Source organism: Vitis vinifera, chromosome 8 (assembly GCF_030704535.1).
Source record: "Vitis vinifera cultivar Pinot Noir 40024 chromosome 8, ASM3070453v1".
Taxonomy (NCBI): domain Eukaryota; kingdom Viridiplantae; phylum Streptophyta; class Magnoliopsida; order Vitales; family Vitaceae; genus Vitis; species Vitis vinifera.
This window is the reverse complement of record NC_081812.1, coordinates 15,432,553-15,450,228: the sequence shown is the minus strand read 5'-3', so window position 1 is coordinate 15,450,228 and position 17,676 is coordinate 15,432,553. Positions and strand designations below refer to the sequence as shown.

At 33.9% G+C, this 17,676-nt stretch overlaps 2 protein-coding genes and 1 non-coding gene across 4 annotated transcripts; 1 reads left to right on the top strand and 2 right to left on the bottom strand.

Moving 5' to 3' along the window:
- The first annotated feature begins 849 nt into the window (after window positions 1–849).
- LOC100253362 (arginine biosynthesis bifunctional protein ArgJ, chloroplastic-like) lies at window positions 850–10,173 on the top strand. The gene is made up of 17 exons (NM_001397747.1): window positions 850–1,288; window positions 1,517–1,642; window positions 2,266–2,389; window positions 2,650–2,723; window positions 3,471–3,515; window positions 3,770–3,820; window positions 3,927–3,995; window positions 4,146–4,204; window positions 4,461–4,530; window positions 5,396–5,476; window positions 5,559–5,645; window positions 5,965–6,087; window positions 6,630–6,692; window positions 8,161–8,238; window positions 8,333–8,478; window positions 9,163–9,233; window positions 9,772–10,173. Exons 1-17 carry the CDS (start codon window positions 1,226–1,228, stop codon window positions 9,852–9,854), a joined length of 1,413 nt encoding a protein of 470 aa, NP_001384676.1. The 5' UTR covers window positions 850–1,225; the 3' UTR covers window positions 9,855–10,173.
- Window positions 10,174–10,764: 591 nt separating this feature from the next.
- Window positions 10,765–14,755, bottom strand: LOC100248230 (uncharacterized). 2 transcript variants are annotated; one of them, XM_002274305.5, is made up of 3 exons: window positions 14,068–14,755; window positions 12,670–13,150; window positions 10,765–11,391 (listed from the first exon to the last, which is right to left on the bottom strand). In XM_002274305.5, exons 2-3 carry the CDS (start codon window positions 13,117–13,119, stop codon window positions 10,960–10,962), a joined length of 882 nt encoding a protein of 293 aa, XP_002274341.1. In that variant the 5' UTR covers window positions 13,120–13,150; window positions 14,068–14,755; the 3' UTR covers window positions 10,765–10,959. The 2 variants fall into 2 exon arrangements, with proteins under 2 accessions (XP_002274341.1, XP_019077225.1); XM_019221680.2 differs by having other exon boundaries at window positions 14,093–14,655.
- On the bottom strand, window positions 13,423–13,569 carry LOC132254231 (small nucleolar RNA snoR135). Its single transcript, XR_009466507.1, has one exon. It is a non-coding gene; the product is annotated as a small nucleolar RNA snoR135 (small nucleolar RNA).
- Window positions 14,756–17,676: the final 2,921 nt, after the last annotated feature.

The window sequence follows — 17,676 nt, the reverse complement described above, 5'->3', positions numbered from 1 at the left end:
CTAGGAAAAAAGAGTCTTTTTTATTTATTTTTAATATTATATTTTTATTAAATATTAAAAAGTGAAAAAAAATCAATAAATTTATGGGAGAATTATCTTTTGGGGGTAAATGGGCCCCCAAATTAACAAAAGGTCCATATAACTCTTCAAATTGAGTTGAAGGATATGAAATAGTAACGGACAAATATACCCTTTAAGAATACATATAAAATATTTTATAAAATTAAGTTAAATAATTTTTTTTCAATAATTTTTTTTTCAAAAATACTAAATTAAATAAAAGTAGTTTTCAAAAATATTAAATTAAATTAAAGTATTTAAAAAAATATTAAATTAAATAAAATTATTTAAAAAAAAATTAAATTACATAAAAGTATTTTTTAAAAATATTAAATTAAATAAAAAATATTAAATTAAATAAAAGTATTTTTCAAAAATATTAATTTTTTTTCTCAAAATCAATAAAGGGCATTTTTGGAATACTGAAGGATGATATCCTTCAACTCAATTTTCATACTTTCATTGAGTCTTGGGCTCAATTTGAAGAGTTACATGGACCTTTTGTTAATTTGGAATTCCATCTACCCAAAAACATAATTCATTTTTAGCATAAAAAAAAATTTAAATATTTTAAATTTTTTTATTCCGTAAAAAATTTTAAGACATAAATAATAAGGTAAATATAAAAAAAAATGCTACGTTCTTTTTAGTGTGTAGTAGCATTTCAAACAAAAGGATTCCTCCGGTGGATTGTGTTCTCTGGCGATCACACGAGTTCTTTGGCAATCAGATGAAAACACACTTTGCCCTAATTATTTTCCTCATCGGCATTTAAAATTCGGAGGATGTCTCCTTCCTAAAAATGGAAAAATGGTTTGTCGTAAGTTGTAACGTGAAAGTGTTAACTTTCTGTTTCATCGCCAAATCGAATAAAGCATGAAAATAAAGCTTAAAGATTTTCATCATATGCGGTTAGAATTGAAGAAATCCTTTAACAGAACGGCGTAGTGTCCACGAGAATATAATATATCCCGCCTTCTATTCACTGTCAAATACGCCGCACAAACTCCTCTCTTCCACACTGCCTCACAGTCACTCTCCTTTCAAGTTTCAACAGAAAACCCTATAAAATCGCCATTCAGGAAAACCTGTTCAAACCTGCCGTATTATCCATTTTCATCCATTTTTTCTAGAAGCCAAACGAGCTTCAAGATAGTCTGCAGACATGTTTCTGTGCGTTCCTCATTACACCTCGATCACATTTCCTCAACTTAACGATGGCAGAAAGGTCAGTGTCTCTGATTTTTTTTGAGACCCGAGCGGAAAATATGGGACTTAACTGGGCTGAGAGTAATACAACTACTCGCCTTAGTCAAAGGGAGCTTTCATCATTCGGAGATCACAGAAAGTGATTTTTTTATTATTTTCCTCAACTTTCTAGGCAGCCAAACAGATCGAGGATTAGTCTAGACCATGATCACCTGTTCTGTCTTTTGAGAAAGAGCTAATTTTGCAGGTCTTGAGGTTTGGTTCTTATCAACGGAGGGGTTTTAGGATATTGGCAATGTCGTCGAGTGTGAGTGAGGCTTCAAATTACATAACAGCGGCTCCAATATTTCTTCCTGATGGACCTTGGAAGCAGGTGAGAAAGTTTAGTAAAATATAGAAGTCATGTTTCATTACGATATGAATTAGAGTGTTAATTTTTAAAAAGGTGAAAATATGTTTGTTCAATTATCCTTTCACAGGAATGAATGGCTCGGTATTATATCTTAGTGTGTTGTATAGCACCTGAAGGTATTATTTCTAGATATTAGGGCTTCGGGTTTAGGGTTGGGACTGTTGAAGAAAATGATATTTCTGGTATATAATTGGTTTCAAGGTTTGATGAAAATTGAAATGACCCAATGTGTAGGAGTGATGATGGACTGGTGATAAAAAACATGGCCAATGAAGCTATTCAGTTTCCATTGGATGCCCAAACATGTCCAAGATATTCTGATTGTTACTTGAAGTTTTACTTTCTTGCGTTCGTAAGATAAATTCTTCAAAAAGTAAAAGAAGGAAAAGAAAAAAGGACATTGAAGTGCCCTCAATGTGCTAGTGGGATAGAATCAAGTTTGAGCTTGCAATGGTGCTAACATTGTGTCTGGTTAATCTTGCATTTATTCTATGCTTATTTTACTCTTAAGGGCATATGATTTGTTGGGATTAATTAGCTTCCAAATTTATTGTACTTATCATACAAGATATTTTACTGCTTAGATTCCTGGGGGAGTTACTGCTGCAAAGGGATTCAAAGCTGCAGGCTTGTATGGTGGGCTACGGGCAAAAGGAGAGAAGCCTGATCTTGCACTAGTTGCTTGTGATGTAGATGCCATATCTGCAGGTTACCATTCATCCTAATCAAGTCCTGGTCTAGTTGGCTATAGTTTGACCACTTAACAAAGTCTTAACCCCAAGTTCTATGTTCTCGTTTCTACTTCTACTGTTACTAAAATTATATTTCTTGTATTCTGCCTTCTTCCTGCATGGCATATAACTTTTAGATTCAATAATTTGGTGAATGGGATCATATCTTTTCGGTTAATGATTGGAAATAACATTGATGTTACAACTTCTAACCCTTGCCTGTTCATCTATTCTCAGGAGCATTTACTACAAATGTGGTTGCAGCTGCGCCAGTGGTATACTGCAAAAATGCATTGGATATGTCAAAAACAGTATGCAGACATTATTTTGATTGTTGGCCTATTTAATTTATTTATTTTATTTATTTTTCCATAAGAAATACTGAAATTATGAACCAAGTAAAGGATGAGCTTTTTGTATGATCATTTCTTATGGTAATTACCATTGGCTTCAAGACGTTCTCCCCTTTTCTACCAGTCACCTAATTTTATAAGGTCTTGGAAAACACAGGCCTGATTGGATTAAAAGACTGCATGGTTGTCTTGATACTCCATATTGATAGCAGTACCTGCATATATTTACTTTTTTTGCACTACTCTTGTGAATTTCACATTTCAGATACTGCACATCTGCTTGACGCTAGCACTAGTTAATCAATTGCATGACTTTATAAAATAATGTACTTACGGTGATGATGATCGTGGTAGTGGTATTTGTGATTTTTTTTTTTTGTGTCCAATGTCAATGCATGAAAATCTAATGCAGAAAAAGTGCATCTTAATCAATGCAGTTTGATTCGGAAAGACTATGACATTAGCCTCTGATTTTCTTTTAACAGAAGCAGCTATCTTGACTGTTTACTGTGATATAAACCCAAAATACCCGACATGTGGATTGGATGGGAATTGAGTGCGAGTCTCCTTAAGCCAATAACTTAATTAGCTCAGTGTATCAATTATTAACTCAGTATATATATATTCCCTGGGCACAGTTTGAAATTCTTCCGTATGGTTCAGTTTCTTAATTATCTGCTAATGACTACACTTGGAACTTGTCAGGCGCGTGCAGTGTTAATAAATGCTGGTCAAGCCAATGCAGCAACGGTAAGATGTGTTAGAATAGCTAGATGTTTTTTTTCTTGACTTCTCATTCAGAAGCTATGTGCTTTTCAAGATTTTGTCTCATGGATTCCATTGCTTAGCTAGATTCAATATAAATGCAATTAAATTTCAAATTGTATAGAATTTTTTCCTTGTGTAATTCTGGGTTAACAACTGCAATGATCAATTCTCAAGTCACTGTCATAATATTTTTTATTACTGAATTAGAGGCTAAGAGACCTTCCAATGATTACCAGGGTGATGCAGGTTACCAGGATGTGATAGAATGTGCAAATGCCCTGGCTAAGGTGAACAAACATCAGGCTGTTAGATGCCTCAGTTCGACTTGTTCTGTTGTAGAGGCTGGAGTTGTTTGTTTCTTTTTTACTTTCTATGATTGTTCCACTGTTGCAGCTACTGCAAATGAGGCCAGAGGAAGTGTTGATCGAATCTACTGGTGTTATTGGTCATAGAATAAAGAAGGTAAAAGAAGATTTGCATGTTTCTTTGTTTTACTTGCGATTGCTGGTGATAGGAATTTGTATGATACTTTCTTGTGTTCAATTTTTCCATTTCTTTTATCTTTTTTTTTTATCATACACAGTTCAGATTATTGGATAAATTCATATGCAGGACGCTCTTCTCAATTCCCTTCCAAAGCTTGTTAGTTCACTATCATCGTCAACTGAGGGGTACAGCTTTTGTTTCTATTGTTTAACAATTAACCTGGCAAATGAAAACCATCTACATTCATGAAGGAAACTGTTTGTAGTGATTTTAACCATTGGATTTTCTGTAGCATTTTCTCTGTTGATCATCTTTTCTCCTTTTTGGTTCTTATTCTTCCCTTTTTGGGCATCTTGATATTTCTTTTTGATTGATCCCTTTGTCTTCTTTTCTGTACTATTTTATTGAAACATTCTTGAATCTTATATCTGGGGATTGCAGGGCAGATTCTGCAGCAGTAGCTATTACCACAACCGACTTAGTGAGCAAGAGTGTGGCAATTGAATCTGAGGTGTGAAGTGACTTCTTTTCTATGAGTCTTGTGCTCATACCTTATGTTTTACATGAGAACCAATATGACATCTCTTATCTATAGTATCAATGTGAAATTAGGCCTGGAATCCAACACAGATGAGTATGTTCACTACTTGCTCAATTTTCTTATTGGGTGGACATTGATATGGATACAAAGTCAATATCCTAAGCTTGAGTATGTCCACGGTGCTTGCTTTTATCTTTTTCTCTACCCTTAAATTGTATTGATTTATCAACTCTCCTCAAAAGTTTGGGAGCTTTTTGAATACCCAATGTTAAAAGGTGAAATTGTTAATGGTTTGGTTTCTTTTTTTCTATATATTTGCCTATCTCTTACTCTCCAGTTATTGATTTACAATTAACTACCATTAATTCTATCCTGCATATACTATCACAAATACTAATTAATTTTCAATTATTGGTGTTGTCTCACTCTATCCATGGCTTAATTTAACCTGATGTAACTCAAATTCCCAACAGCTATATTCAAAGATTTGCAACCTCTTTTACCCTTGGCTGCTGCTTTGTGCATTTAATGTGTACCATGGTTGCACCCTCTCTTTACCAGGCACTTTTTTGTATATATCTTCTTTGCCTATCAAAAAGCTAAAACAACAAAAATGACCAAAAGACGAAAAACAAATGTGAGAGAGAGACACTCATGATTCCTTCTGAAATTGAACTCTCAACATGATTGCTTTTTCATGGTCTTTCAAATCAAAAGTAATTGAAGGGTCACCTATCTTTTCCTGTGAAATTGCCAATCCATGTGTCTGCTCAGACTTCCCTTTCATTTTGCCAAGGAAGTATTTGTTATTCTGTCTGATTTTGGAAAAATGCAGGTTGGAGGGACAAATATTAGAGTTGGGGGAATGGCAAAGGGTTCTGGGATGATCCATCCAAATATGGCTACCATGCTTGGTGTGCGTCTCTGTTTTCTACATGTCCTGTTCTGCAAAGTAAATATTCTTATTCCACTTTCTTGATAGGACTACTTTGTTCCAGGTCGTAACAACTGATGCCTTGGTTGCAAGTGATGTTTGGAGAAAGATGGTGCAGATTGCTGTAAACCGGAGTTTCAACCAAATTACTGTATGTAATATTCTTGTATAAGTTTTATCAAATTTGACTGGACTAGCTGGTCAGACTGGTGACGGGTAACCTGGTCAGTCAACTAGTCAAGTTCACCATGAAATCAAATACTTGCTACTTAACTACAGAAAATAACCTAACCTGAATTTCTGTTAAAATTAGAGAGTTAGTAGTAGGTTTTTTTTTTTTGTAAACTGGAAACTGAAATGAGAAAATAGGCCATTGGCAAGTCTATTTTGATGTAGTTTAAGTAATCCACATCATTTGGACTTGAAATTCGAGTTGGGCCTAAGCTGGTTCAGGTGTGGATTTGTTGCAGGTAGATGGAGATACTAGTACCAATGATACTGTCATTGCTTTAGCGAGTGGGCTATCTGGGTCAACCAGGATATCATCTTTGATCAGTCACGAGGCAATACAACTTCAAGCATGCCTTGATGCAGTTAGTCCAACTCCCATTTACCTTTTTCCTAGTCTTTGGTGGTTTAAACATATATTCCCAACAGCTTAACCAGAATAATAAAATATAGCAATGTTTTGCATCTTCAATTTTTTGGGAGTAGGCTTTCTAATTATGTGAATTGTAAGATTTTTATATACTTTTCCATGGCTTCAAATCCACTTGCTGCAACATGGGCCATTATTTTCTTCATGGTATGCCACCATTGCATTTTTCTCCTTGACATATTTAATTAGTGAAAATTAAAAATATAGCATAATTGACTAAACATGATGAACAATGGCAGTTTCTTGTTTTTTCTAATACTTTTTTTCTTTTTTAATGAAAAGATGGTTATTATGATCAATCTCACATTTAGCTATTTTTATTAACATTGAAATGCTCATTAATTTAAAGCATGTAATTCTCTTCTTGGAAGGGTGGCAAGTCAGTTGGCTCATGAGGTTTAGAGGCTTGAATTTCTACTATTATGGACAGCCTTTGGGTCCAATCTGGTCAGTTCTTAACAAATGTCCTTTTTTCAGGTAATGCAGGGTCTTGCAAAATCAATAGCATGGGATGGAGAAGGAGCAACATGCCTAATTGAGGTATGAGTCTTACATTAAAAGCATGCATACTTAATGAGCCTAACCCAATATTGCAAATTTGACCATTTTTCCAATCATGCAAACCAAATAGTGAACAAATTTTCTTTTGAGTAATACAAAAGGCAGCAGCACTAATATTTCTAAAACATTATTGATCTTTTTATAAATAAGCATGGGAAACACAAAATTCAAAATATGTGTGAATTAGTGATACCCAAAACCTGCTTAACTTCTATGGTTTCTCCCAATTTCTTGGATGATTTCCCTAAACTTAGATCCTTTAAGCATGTTATTTTTTTTGTTTGTTATTTGACCACAGACAACTCCATATGAAATTTTCCTGATTGTTAAGCTGATAAAGTTATATTCCTCCAACCAATTTCAACATTTGCCTAAGTCAGTTCCTTCTGTGGTGGAGCGTAGCTAGGCAGTTTGTGAATTGTTTGAGCTTAAGGGGAGAGAGGAGCAGTTTAGAGGGAAGGGGTTGGAAAAAATGATGGTAGATGACCTAGAGGAGGTTGGAATCTCAAGTGGGGAACTCAGTAATCAAAGAGGGTTGTGAACGCTGCATTGGATTGGCCAATGGAAGCACAGCAATACCAAGATCCAATGTTAAATAATTAGATAACATAGCATCTGCATAAGAGAATATTTAAAATGGTTTGGAATACCCTTGTTACATCCATGGATTGAGAAAAGACTCTCCACTATTACTATCAAGAATTTATAGAGGATAGGAAATTCATGTCAGTGGAGTGAAGGAATCCTTTCTCAGCATCTGCTGCAGACATGTATCCAAATTTGTGGTTGTCCAAGGAGTTTGGACATCTGACATCTGCCTGTCGAGTGAACATCTTTACTAGGTCCCCTTTCCCTAAGCACAGGGAAGTAGTTTAGTGAATGCTGCCACCATCCGCATATGGAGGTACAGAGGACACATGGCCATGCCAACAGGTCCACTTAGAATCATCTCATTGCACTTGTGGTATTGGGCTATCAACCATGTGGAGCTCTGTTTTGTAGGTTCACAATTGTCATACTCCTGTCTATAGGTAAGTGTTATGAACAAAATGGGAGACCGACAACTATTAAACAATGATTGGGCCCTCTAGACCTGAGGTCTTCACCTCAATTGCTCAGTCCAAGTCTGCTTTTATTCCAATTAGAAATTCATTCATTAACTCCATGGTTCATATTCTGGATGGATAAGTAATTGGGGCAATGCCTATTGTATGGGTTTTAATATAACATTAATGAACTTAAAGGTCACCTCAATTGCTCAGTCCAAGTCTGCTTTTATTCCAGTTAGAAATTCATTCATTACCTCCATGGTTCATATTCTGGATGGATGAGTAATTGGGGCAATGCCTATTTTATGGGTTTTAATATAACATTAATGAATTTAAAGGTCCAGCACTTTTTGTGGAGGGATCATAATTTTCCAGCTAATTCTAAATTAGATATGCAGGTCTCAGTAAATGGTGCAGAAAATGAGGCTGATGCAGCAAAGGTTGCACGATCAGTGGCATCTTCTTCACTTGCTAAGGCATGAAATCGGTGCCATAACCTCATGAGATGAGTATTGATCCATTGAATCCTTCAGTTTAGCTAATTCCAGTTTACTGTCAATGATGTATTAGGCTGCAGTGTACGGTCGAGATCCAAATTGGGGGCGCATTGCTTGTGCTGCTGGCTATGCAGGGATCCCTTTCCAACCCAACAAGCTCCATATATCACTTGGAGAAATTCTGCTTATGGAGGGTGGACAACCGCTTCCATTTGACAGGTTTGGACTAGCTGACTCTGCCCTTTTACTGTCCTAATCCCTCTGGATCACATGCTAATACATCTTTCCTAACTCCTATAGAAGGATACTCAACCCTTTCATTAAGGGATTGTGTCCAAACAAACCAGAAAGGAAGCTAATATAGCATACTTGAAACTAGTCGTAAGTATATTAGATTTTCTTAAGAAATGCTAGTTTTTTGGAGAAAGTTTCTCAAGTTCATAAAATGTCCTAGTCATTGACTAAAGGCAAATTTGATAGTCACAAAACATTAAGCGTTTCCTTAATGCTCCAGTGAGTTGCTTTTTCCTTAGGTTCATCGTACTCGATTGTTTGGGCTCATTGTAACAATTTTTGTACCCAGAAAAATTTAGAAGAAACTAGACATTCACTCTTATCTATACTGATAGTCACAAAACATTAGGCGTTTCCTTAATGCTCCAGTGAGTTGCTTTTTCCTTAGGTTCATCATACTCGATTGTTTAGGCTCGTTGTAACAATTTTTGTACCCGGAAAAATTTAGAAGAAACTAGACATTCACTCTTATCTATACTGCATGCATGTCTCCAGCTCTTTCATTTTTCCATTCAGCACGTCTTCTTTATTCTTTTTTATTTTTTCTCAATTTTCTATTGCCAGAATATTGTGCTTCTTCCATAGTGCTAAGTAGCTCATACCTTTCAGGGCTGCGGCTAGTAATTATCTCAAGAAGGCTGGTGAGACCCATGGTACGGTTGGAATTCACATCTCTATTGGTAAGCTTTCAAAATACCTGTGAAGCATGAATATACTTATATCGTATAGTTGAGGACCATGCCATTTAGTCATTTACACGGGGTTTTGCACATTGGTCTCTCAAACGTCACATCAGTCATGCGTTACTATAATCACCACCTGTTAAGTTGCTTTGCTCATTATCATCAGAGAAAATCTCTAATCTTGACCATATCTTCAATTCCCGGATTGTGGAAAGGAGATTGAAGCAAAAATATAAATTTGCATTTTGCATATGCCTGATATGGCCTTAAATTAGCAATTTTACTGTATTTCTGTTTGCCCCATGTGATAATTTTAAAGCATATTATCTAGTCAAATCTCGTATAGTTGTCTATGAGAATCACTATTATGAGATAACTTTCACCGTCCATTTCATTCACTGAGAAAAAGAGTGAAATTGAAATAAATAAATAAAAAGAAGAAGAAAGGGCTCTTTGATTTTTCTTGGTTAAGTTTTCTAGCGTGGACCCATCTGCTTTGCTCTGTGATTTTTTTTTCCTCTTCCATTTGCAACAGGTGATGGGGCAGGGCGGGGGCAGGCATGGGGATGTGATTTAAGTTATGACTACGTGAAGATAAATGCCGAGTACACGACATAGAATGATTTTTCCCTCTATATCAAATTCTCTTGTTGCTACTTTTTCAGTTATTTATGCATCAGCGTCAAGACTGTCCTTGAAAAATCAATATGATAATCCTGCAGTACGCTACTTTTTAACTTTCGCTGCAGTATTTCAAAAAATGTAACACTAATTCTAATAGACGTATGGACAAAGGATTCGACTTGGGGAGAAGCATGAAAGAAGCCAGGTTTTTCTTGTTAACCTACTGAGCTAGGCTGAAGATAAGTGTCATAACCATCCAACTTGTTCGATTTATTATGGTAATTGATCAAATTTATTTTGCATACATGGCCCCCCTTATTCTGCATTCCCAAATTTCTGAATTGCTATATCAGAAAGGAAAAAAAAATCAAACCAAGGAAATCAAACTAAGGAACTAAGGAACAACAATTGCAAAAATATTACGAGCAGAAGAGTTTTTTGCGTGGCTGACCGTGACAACCTGCCCTGACTGCAGGATCAACCGGATCGACTAGGCTCTACCACAGCCCAAAACTCAGGACTAACCACAACATTTAAAACAGGCCACACCAGCACATGAGCCAAACCCACCACACAAACACCAAATACCCAACATTACCAGTTAAAGCCATTCTGTAGCGTGTCCAGGTTTTGCTTGTTTCTAGTTTCCTCTTCAGGGATTTCAGCAGCAGCCAAACCCAACCAACAACCAGTAAAGCCACCACCCCAACAAAAATGAGAAAAAGAGAGACCAGAGAACCAACAAAAACCAGCTACATGATCGTAGAAGCAAATAGGGCATACAAACTTTATCAAAATATCGGATCATCCACAAGCCAGAATAAAAAGGAAATCATCATGCCTGTATTAGCAAAGACCTCATATTATAACAAAATACAAACAGAATCCTCACAAATCAACACACTGCAGAATATAAGTCCTATATATATCTTCTCAATCATAAAATTGTACTCGCAAACATTATTAACAAAAATGTTGCATTTAGATAAGAAGACAGTCAAAGTATGTGGACATCACTAATCAAGAAACTCTCATGGAATTATTTATCTACAATGCCTGTGAAGAGCAAAGCCTGACATAAGACTAATAATGTTGTGGCTTAAGTAGCCTCAGCAACTGAAAAGTGGACCTTAGCGACTGATTTTCTAAGGAAGCTACTCCCACAGTAGCCATCAGGGCTGCCAACCTCGAAATCCTCGAGTTCTCTAGAAGAATCAATAAAATTGCTTGCAATCAATTTATCCCTGACTTCAAATGATCTAAAACCCCTGTCCCCACTTCCAACAATTTTACGAAGTTGCTTCTTGTCTTTGCCATTGCTCCCTCGCGCAGCTTTGCCTTTCTGCTTGTGTTTTCCATTCTTCCTATTGTTCTTGGACTGTTGCTGCTTCTTACAATTTCTCACTGTGTGAGACACTATTGTAGGAGGTGGATCATACACATCAGGGGCCCATGTCACATTCAGCTTCTTCAATGGAATCCCCTCTTTGTCACGGCTACCTTTCATTGCAGACACAAGCTTCAAAGGAGTCTGTGAGAGGATAATGAATGAAAGAGAAAAGAACCAAAACAGAACAGTCAACAAAAGGAATCGTATCAAGAGCCACAGCATATTTGCTTAATTAGGAGCAAATCGAATACACCCACAGTGTGTACTTGTGTCCAGCAGTGCTTGCTAAAGGTGAATTTATTGCATAAGAATTCAAATTTTACTGGAGAATAAATTCACCTTTTCATTTACATAAAATTCAGTAACAGAAGCCAGTATAGGATTTTTTTAAAAAAAAATACAAAAATGTGGTCAATTTTATACACCCAACACAAACCACTCAAGACACAGCATGTCAAATAAACAGAAAATCCACATAAAGCTCAAACTACCCGATGCACCTTGAAAGGCAACTAAAGCACTTCAGAATATCTAGCTCGCAGCTGTACAGAAATAACAATGGCTGTTTTCTAACAAAATGATAACATGTTATGATAATCATATATCATAAAAATCAAAACATTTTATGAAAAATCCAGAGAAAAGTTACATCCCATGAGACAAGCTCAGGCTAAGTCATTACCCAAATCAAAGAACTGAATATTGCAATAAGACAAATCTGCTTTTTTTTTTTTTTTTAAATAATTGGGGAACCTTCCATGTCTAAGCTCTTAGGACTCTCCATGGGGACCCAAATCTCGGGGTGTTGACCGCCCCGCAACAATCAGCATCAGGTAAATTCAGGGTATCATCAGTAGCAAGATTCAAACCCAAGACCATGTGTCACTTACTGGGACCACACTTCCCAGTGTTCACCCTGAGAACATCAAGTACATGAGATCACGCACTGTCACTCTCAATGATATTGCAATCTATATGCTAGAAGTAAAAAACCATTTCAGTGGTATAAAATGAAGTATTCGATATCTGTCTCAATAATTTTATTTTCTAACTAGATCTGAAAAATAAATAAATAAAGGAGTGGGGAAGCATATTCAAAATCTTTCAGGCTTACAACAAACTTCAAACTCAAGGCAGGTGCATGTAATTCCCTATAATATACTCCTTCAAACCATTTGTACTGTTACTACTAGATTATATTTGTCTATAAGGATGTACCTGTGAAGTCCTAAGGCATTGCTTCAACAATACAGACAACTTACAAAATTATTGACCCAATCAGACAGGTAAGCATCACATTAAAAAAACTAGGAAGTTTTTGTGTATTAGAATCAGCATCATAGACACGTAACAACAAAGAATAGTAGGTCAGTGATTTCAAAGACATCCAATTCGTTGATCAATGAACAGAAGGCTTACAGGCAAAGATGCTGTTCGTGAAATGTCTGGACTCAAAGATTTCAGTGAGTAGTTCTCCTGCAATGTTGCATCAGGATTCCCATCTTCTTCACCTGAAGACCCAGCAAGAGATGTCTTACCAGAAGACGGAAATGTCGCACACTTGCAAAAGGACTTTTGATAAGATCTAGTTGGGGATTCAGTTTGACGTACTTTGAGCTCCCCACATATATTTTCTGCTTCTGTACTGCTGATAACATCCATGCCAGATTGTTCTATGCAGCTATTTGCTAATTCCTTAACATCTTGAATGTGTAAAAACTGACTAAAACTATTCTGAAGGTAATCTTCCAAAACATCTTCAGTGTTGTTACAATAGCCTTGCATTTTATGTATATGTGTCTGCTGCAAGTCGATGAAGCAATCTGAGTCTTGAGAAACTAATTCACCAGAAGGAAAACAATTGTCCATTTGAGAAAATCCACAACTTGAAGGAACAGAACTGTCAAAACACACAAAATAGAAAGATTTGAGGACATTAGCAATTCATCCAATCAACAATTAACTAAACTGGTAGTCAGTCCAAAATAACAGCAACAATAATAATATATTCCTTCTCCATACAAAAATGGTGGCCATGTAATCCTTAGACAAAGACAGGAAATTACAGCATTACGTGCATTAAAACATTTAGAGAAAGACAGAGAGGAAATTAAATAACTGCAAGTAGAAAAGAGATAAAGAACTAAGAGAAAAATTCAACTGCCAAATCTATATTTTGGCTTAGACAACGGTTGGCATTTCAAAAGTTGGTGTGAAGTGCAACTACCCATGTTTTCCAAATCAGTCTTGCAAAGAACTCTTTCAGCAAAAAGAGTGCACTGACAATAGCACAGCACTGATACACACAATCCCTGCTCATTTCTAAAAGAAAGTAGAACAGAAAGGGAGAAATGTTACTTTTATCCATTTCTTGTCAACATCACAACTTTGCACATAATTCTGTACATATGGATCCCACACGGATGCTGATGCACATTCTCCATCAAGACAGGTTAAAAAACATGCTTAAGTGGCAGACGAAGCATGTCACAAGGCATGCAACCAATAAATAAGAGAAATGACGGGTTGTGAGAATTAAATTAATATCAATCCTTAAACAAATCATAATATCTGAATTAAGAACATCACGCACTGGGAAAAAAGCCCAAATCATTTTCACATATTGTTACAATAAAAAATTCCAATTATGACAAGCACGGTACAGTTTGCAGTTGCACCAAATACTGTACGAGATAAAAATATATATATATGAACAACAAAAGAAGAACAAAGAGTCATGCAGCACTTACAAAAGAATCCAATACATTTTATGACACGAGAAAGTTGAATCTGATTTTAATGTGTCTGTATATATACCTTATATTACGGCAATCGAAATCACCTTAGAACAGCAGAATCCAACAACACCGAAGTTTTCAGATCACTTAGATCCAACCAATATCAAGGGAATCACTACACAATCCCTTGATCTCTAATTTCTCAGTCAAAGCTCCTCTTGTCGGGCGAAAATCACGAATCGAGACCCGAAAAACCCTAAATAGACAAAAGGGCGGATGCTACAGATAAAATCAAATGTTAACTAAGATTACCACGCCGATCACCTTTTTCAAGACGTTTCAGACGATGAGAACACGAACCACCATGGAAAGACATGACGGATGGGATCATCGGACGGAGAAGGAGTTTGATGGGCACCGAAGGCATTTTTTATGCCCTTCGAAACCCTATGCCAAGGGATCGGGCAAAACGCTAGACAGCACTCTGGATCAAAACCCTAATCGGAAACCGAGAATAGGACCGAAACCCTGCTCCGTAGCAGCCGATCTAACCGAAAAGTTCAGAGTCAAGACATGGATAATTAAAAACCCTAATTCCGACAGAGATCAAACACTCGCTATTGACGAAGAAAACTGGATCAGATTTGAGAGGTAAAACAAATGTTTGAGATTGGGTATTTATGAAAAGGGCCAATGTGTCGGTCAATCCAGCGGCTGGCGAGACATTTGTCGTTTTGTGGGATGGAATCAGGGACGCCCACGTTTCATCGCCAGCTGTAAGTATTCTTTTCTGACTTCTGATATTTGCTGATGATGGACTGCCTACTAGGCCTGAGCCTGGCCCAAACTTAATGGTCTAGATCCAGGACGGCCCGAGACTGATATACCCTTGCTGGAGTTTTGGGTCAAAATGGCCCATTTAAAAATAAAATTGTAACATCTAACTATTTTTTAAAATTTATCTTCAAATTGACCTTTTCGATACCACGTAAACACTATATCATTAAATTTTTTATTTTTTTTTTGTCATTTTAGTTAAAGTCGTAGTTGGCAATTACGGTTTCATTTTTGAACTAAAGTTGCAGTTGCCAACTCAGGTTTTAGTTAATTTTTTTAAAAAAATTAAAATTTAATTAAAAATTATTAAATTACAATTTATGATTGAAATTTAAAAATATACTTAACTAACAAATTATTTATATTTAAATTTAAAAATCTAGTATTATTTCAACAAACATAAATTGATAAATAGAAGATATTATAAATGAATATTTTATTTATTAATAAATTAATAATCTTAAAATAATAAACTTATATAACATATAAATAATATATAAAATTGTATAATTTATTAATTTAAGATATTTAATATATTAAATTTATTTGTATTATGATAAATTTATCTTTATCGAAATAATATATTAAGATATAATTATTTGCAGTTGATAACTGAGATTTCAATTATTAATTTATTTGTATTATGATAAATTTAATAGTTTTTAATTAAATTTGAAAGTAAAAACAAAAAAATTATAATTGAAATCTCAGTTATCAACCGCAAATAGTTATATCTTAATATATTATTTCGATAAAGATAAATTTATCATAATACAAATAAATTAATATATTAAATATCTTAAATTAATAAATTATACAATTTTATATATTATTTATATGTTATATAAGTTTATTAATTTATTAATAAATAAAATATTCATTTATAATATTTTATATCTATCAATTTATGTTTGTTGAAGTAATACTAGATTTTTAAATTTAAATATAAATAATTTATTATTTAAGTATATTTTTAAATTTCAATCATAAATTGTAATTTAATAATTTTTAATTAAATTTTAAATTTAAAAAAAATTAACTAAAGCCTCAGTTGGCAACTGCGGTTTTAATTCAAAAATGAAGTCGCAAATGCCAACTGCGGCTTTAACTAAAATGACGAAAAAAAATATTTTTAATGACATGGTGCCTATGTGACACCAAAGAGGCCAATTTGAACATAAGTTTCAAAGAGTAGTCAGATGTTATAATTTTTTTTTAAAAATGATCCATTTTGACCCTAAACTTCTTGTACTGAATCTTGTATGTGAAGAATAATTTTTGTCTTATATTAAGGTGACATTTGTTTTAGCAATAAATAAATTGGAATATATCAAATTTGATCTTATAACTTTAAAGCATTTAATTTCATATTTCATTTTTCCTAAGCATTATGATATTTTTAAGAAATCTTATATAATAGAAAATTATACCTATAATTATTATCATAAGTTTTGCCTTCGATATGATATAATAAATTAATTAATAAAAAAAATATCAAAAACATCAAGTTTGATCATAATAATAATGGACAAGTTCTCTAAGTATATTACCACATAACATCGCTTAATATTATTAACCTTGCGACTCTCGAAGGCTATAGGATATTCGTATTAAAAAAAAATGTTTTAGAATTTATAATAAAAAGTTGATAGAAAACATCCAAATAAATTCATCAAAAGAATTAAAAATAAATAAATAATAATAAATCTTACTAAAATATGTTAAATAGTTTTAGTAATTTTTTTAATAAAAAGATTAATAATTTTTATTTTAAATTTGTTAAAATTTAAAAATAATTAAATATAAATTAATTGAAAATAACAAAGTCTCTAGGTTTGGAACAACACAATTCAATTAACAATTTGAAATGAAATAAATTGGATTTCAATTTCTTTTATGAATTGAAATGTGAATAATTCTTTTTCTTATTTGGTATTGTATAATAAATGGAGAAATAAATAATTTCTTCCACTATTCTCGTCTAGCTTTGATTATAAATATAAATAATTCATTTTTAAATAAATAAATAATAATAAATATCAAATAAAAAATTTATAAAATTTTAAAATTCATTTATGATGTTCTTATCCTAAATGGTTAGTCAAATCATTCTTTTCAAAATGATTGAATTATATTTAGTTTGATTTTAAAATTTATGACATCACACTATTCTTGCGTGTTTGTTGTAATATTTAATTATAAATGTTTTCTTTTTAAACAAATTCAAATTCTTATGAGTGAATTTCCATTTTTATGTTTTTCTAATTATTATTATATTAATTTTTTATTTAAAAATAAATCATACGCGTCGTTCATAAAGATAGTATTAGATCAATTTTACGTGGCAATCCAATCTCGAGTGCTTGTCATGGAGCGTGGTGGCTCAAATCCCGCTCGAACATGATGTGAAACTATAACCTCTAGAGCAAAGAATCGTGCAAGTTAAAACTAGCTAATTGTCATTATTAAGATGTACAAATTGTAGTAAATTGTGGAAGGATAACATCAAGTTTTAACGGTCATATGGTAAAGGCAGCATGAAGTGATAACGACATATGACATGATTGCAAACAAACATAATAAGTCAAATATATTTTTATATTTATAGTTTGTCCATTCAGATGCTCGTTGATCATATCGATCTCTTATCAACTCTATCCATGGGAAACAACGTATTGAAGATAACATGTTGTATTTGCCATTTGATGTGCGTATGAGTAGTAAGGTTATAGTCCAATAAATTAGGCAATTATGCTCAATTTTATAACATTTGTTTTCTACTTTTATTATTTTTTATTTTACCTATATATATATATATAGACCCCTCTTTGGACAGGAAGAGTTGGGTCTC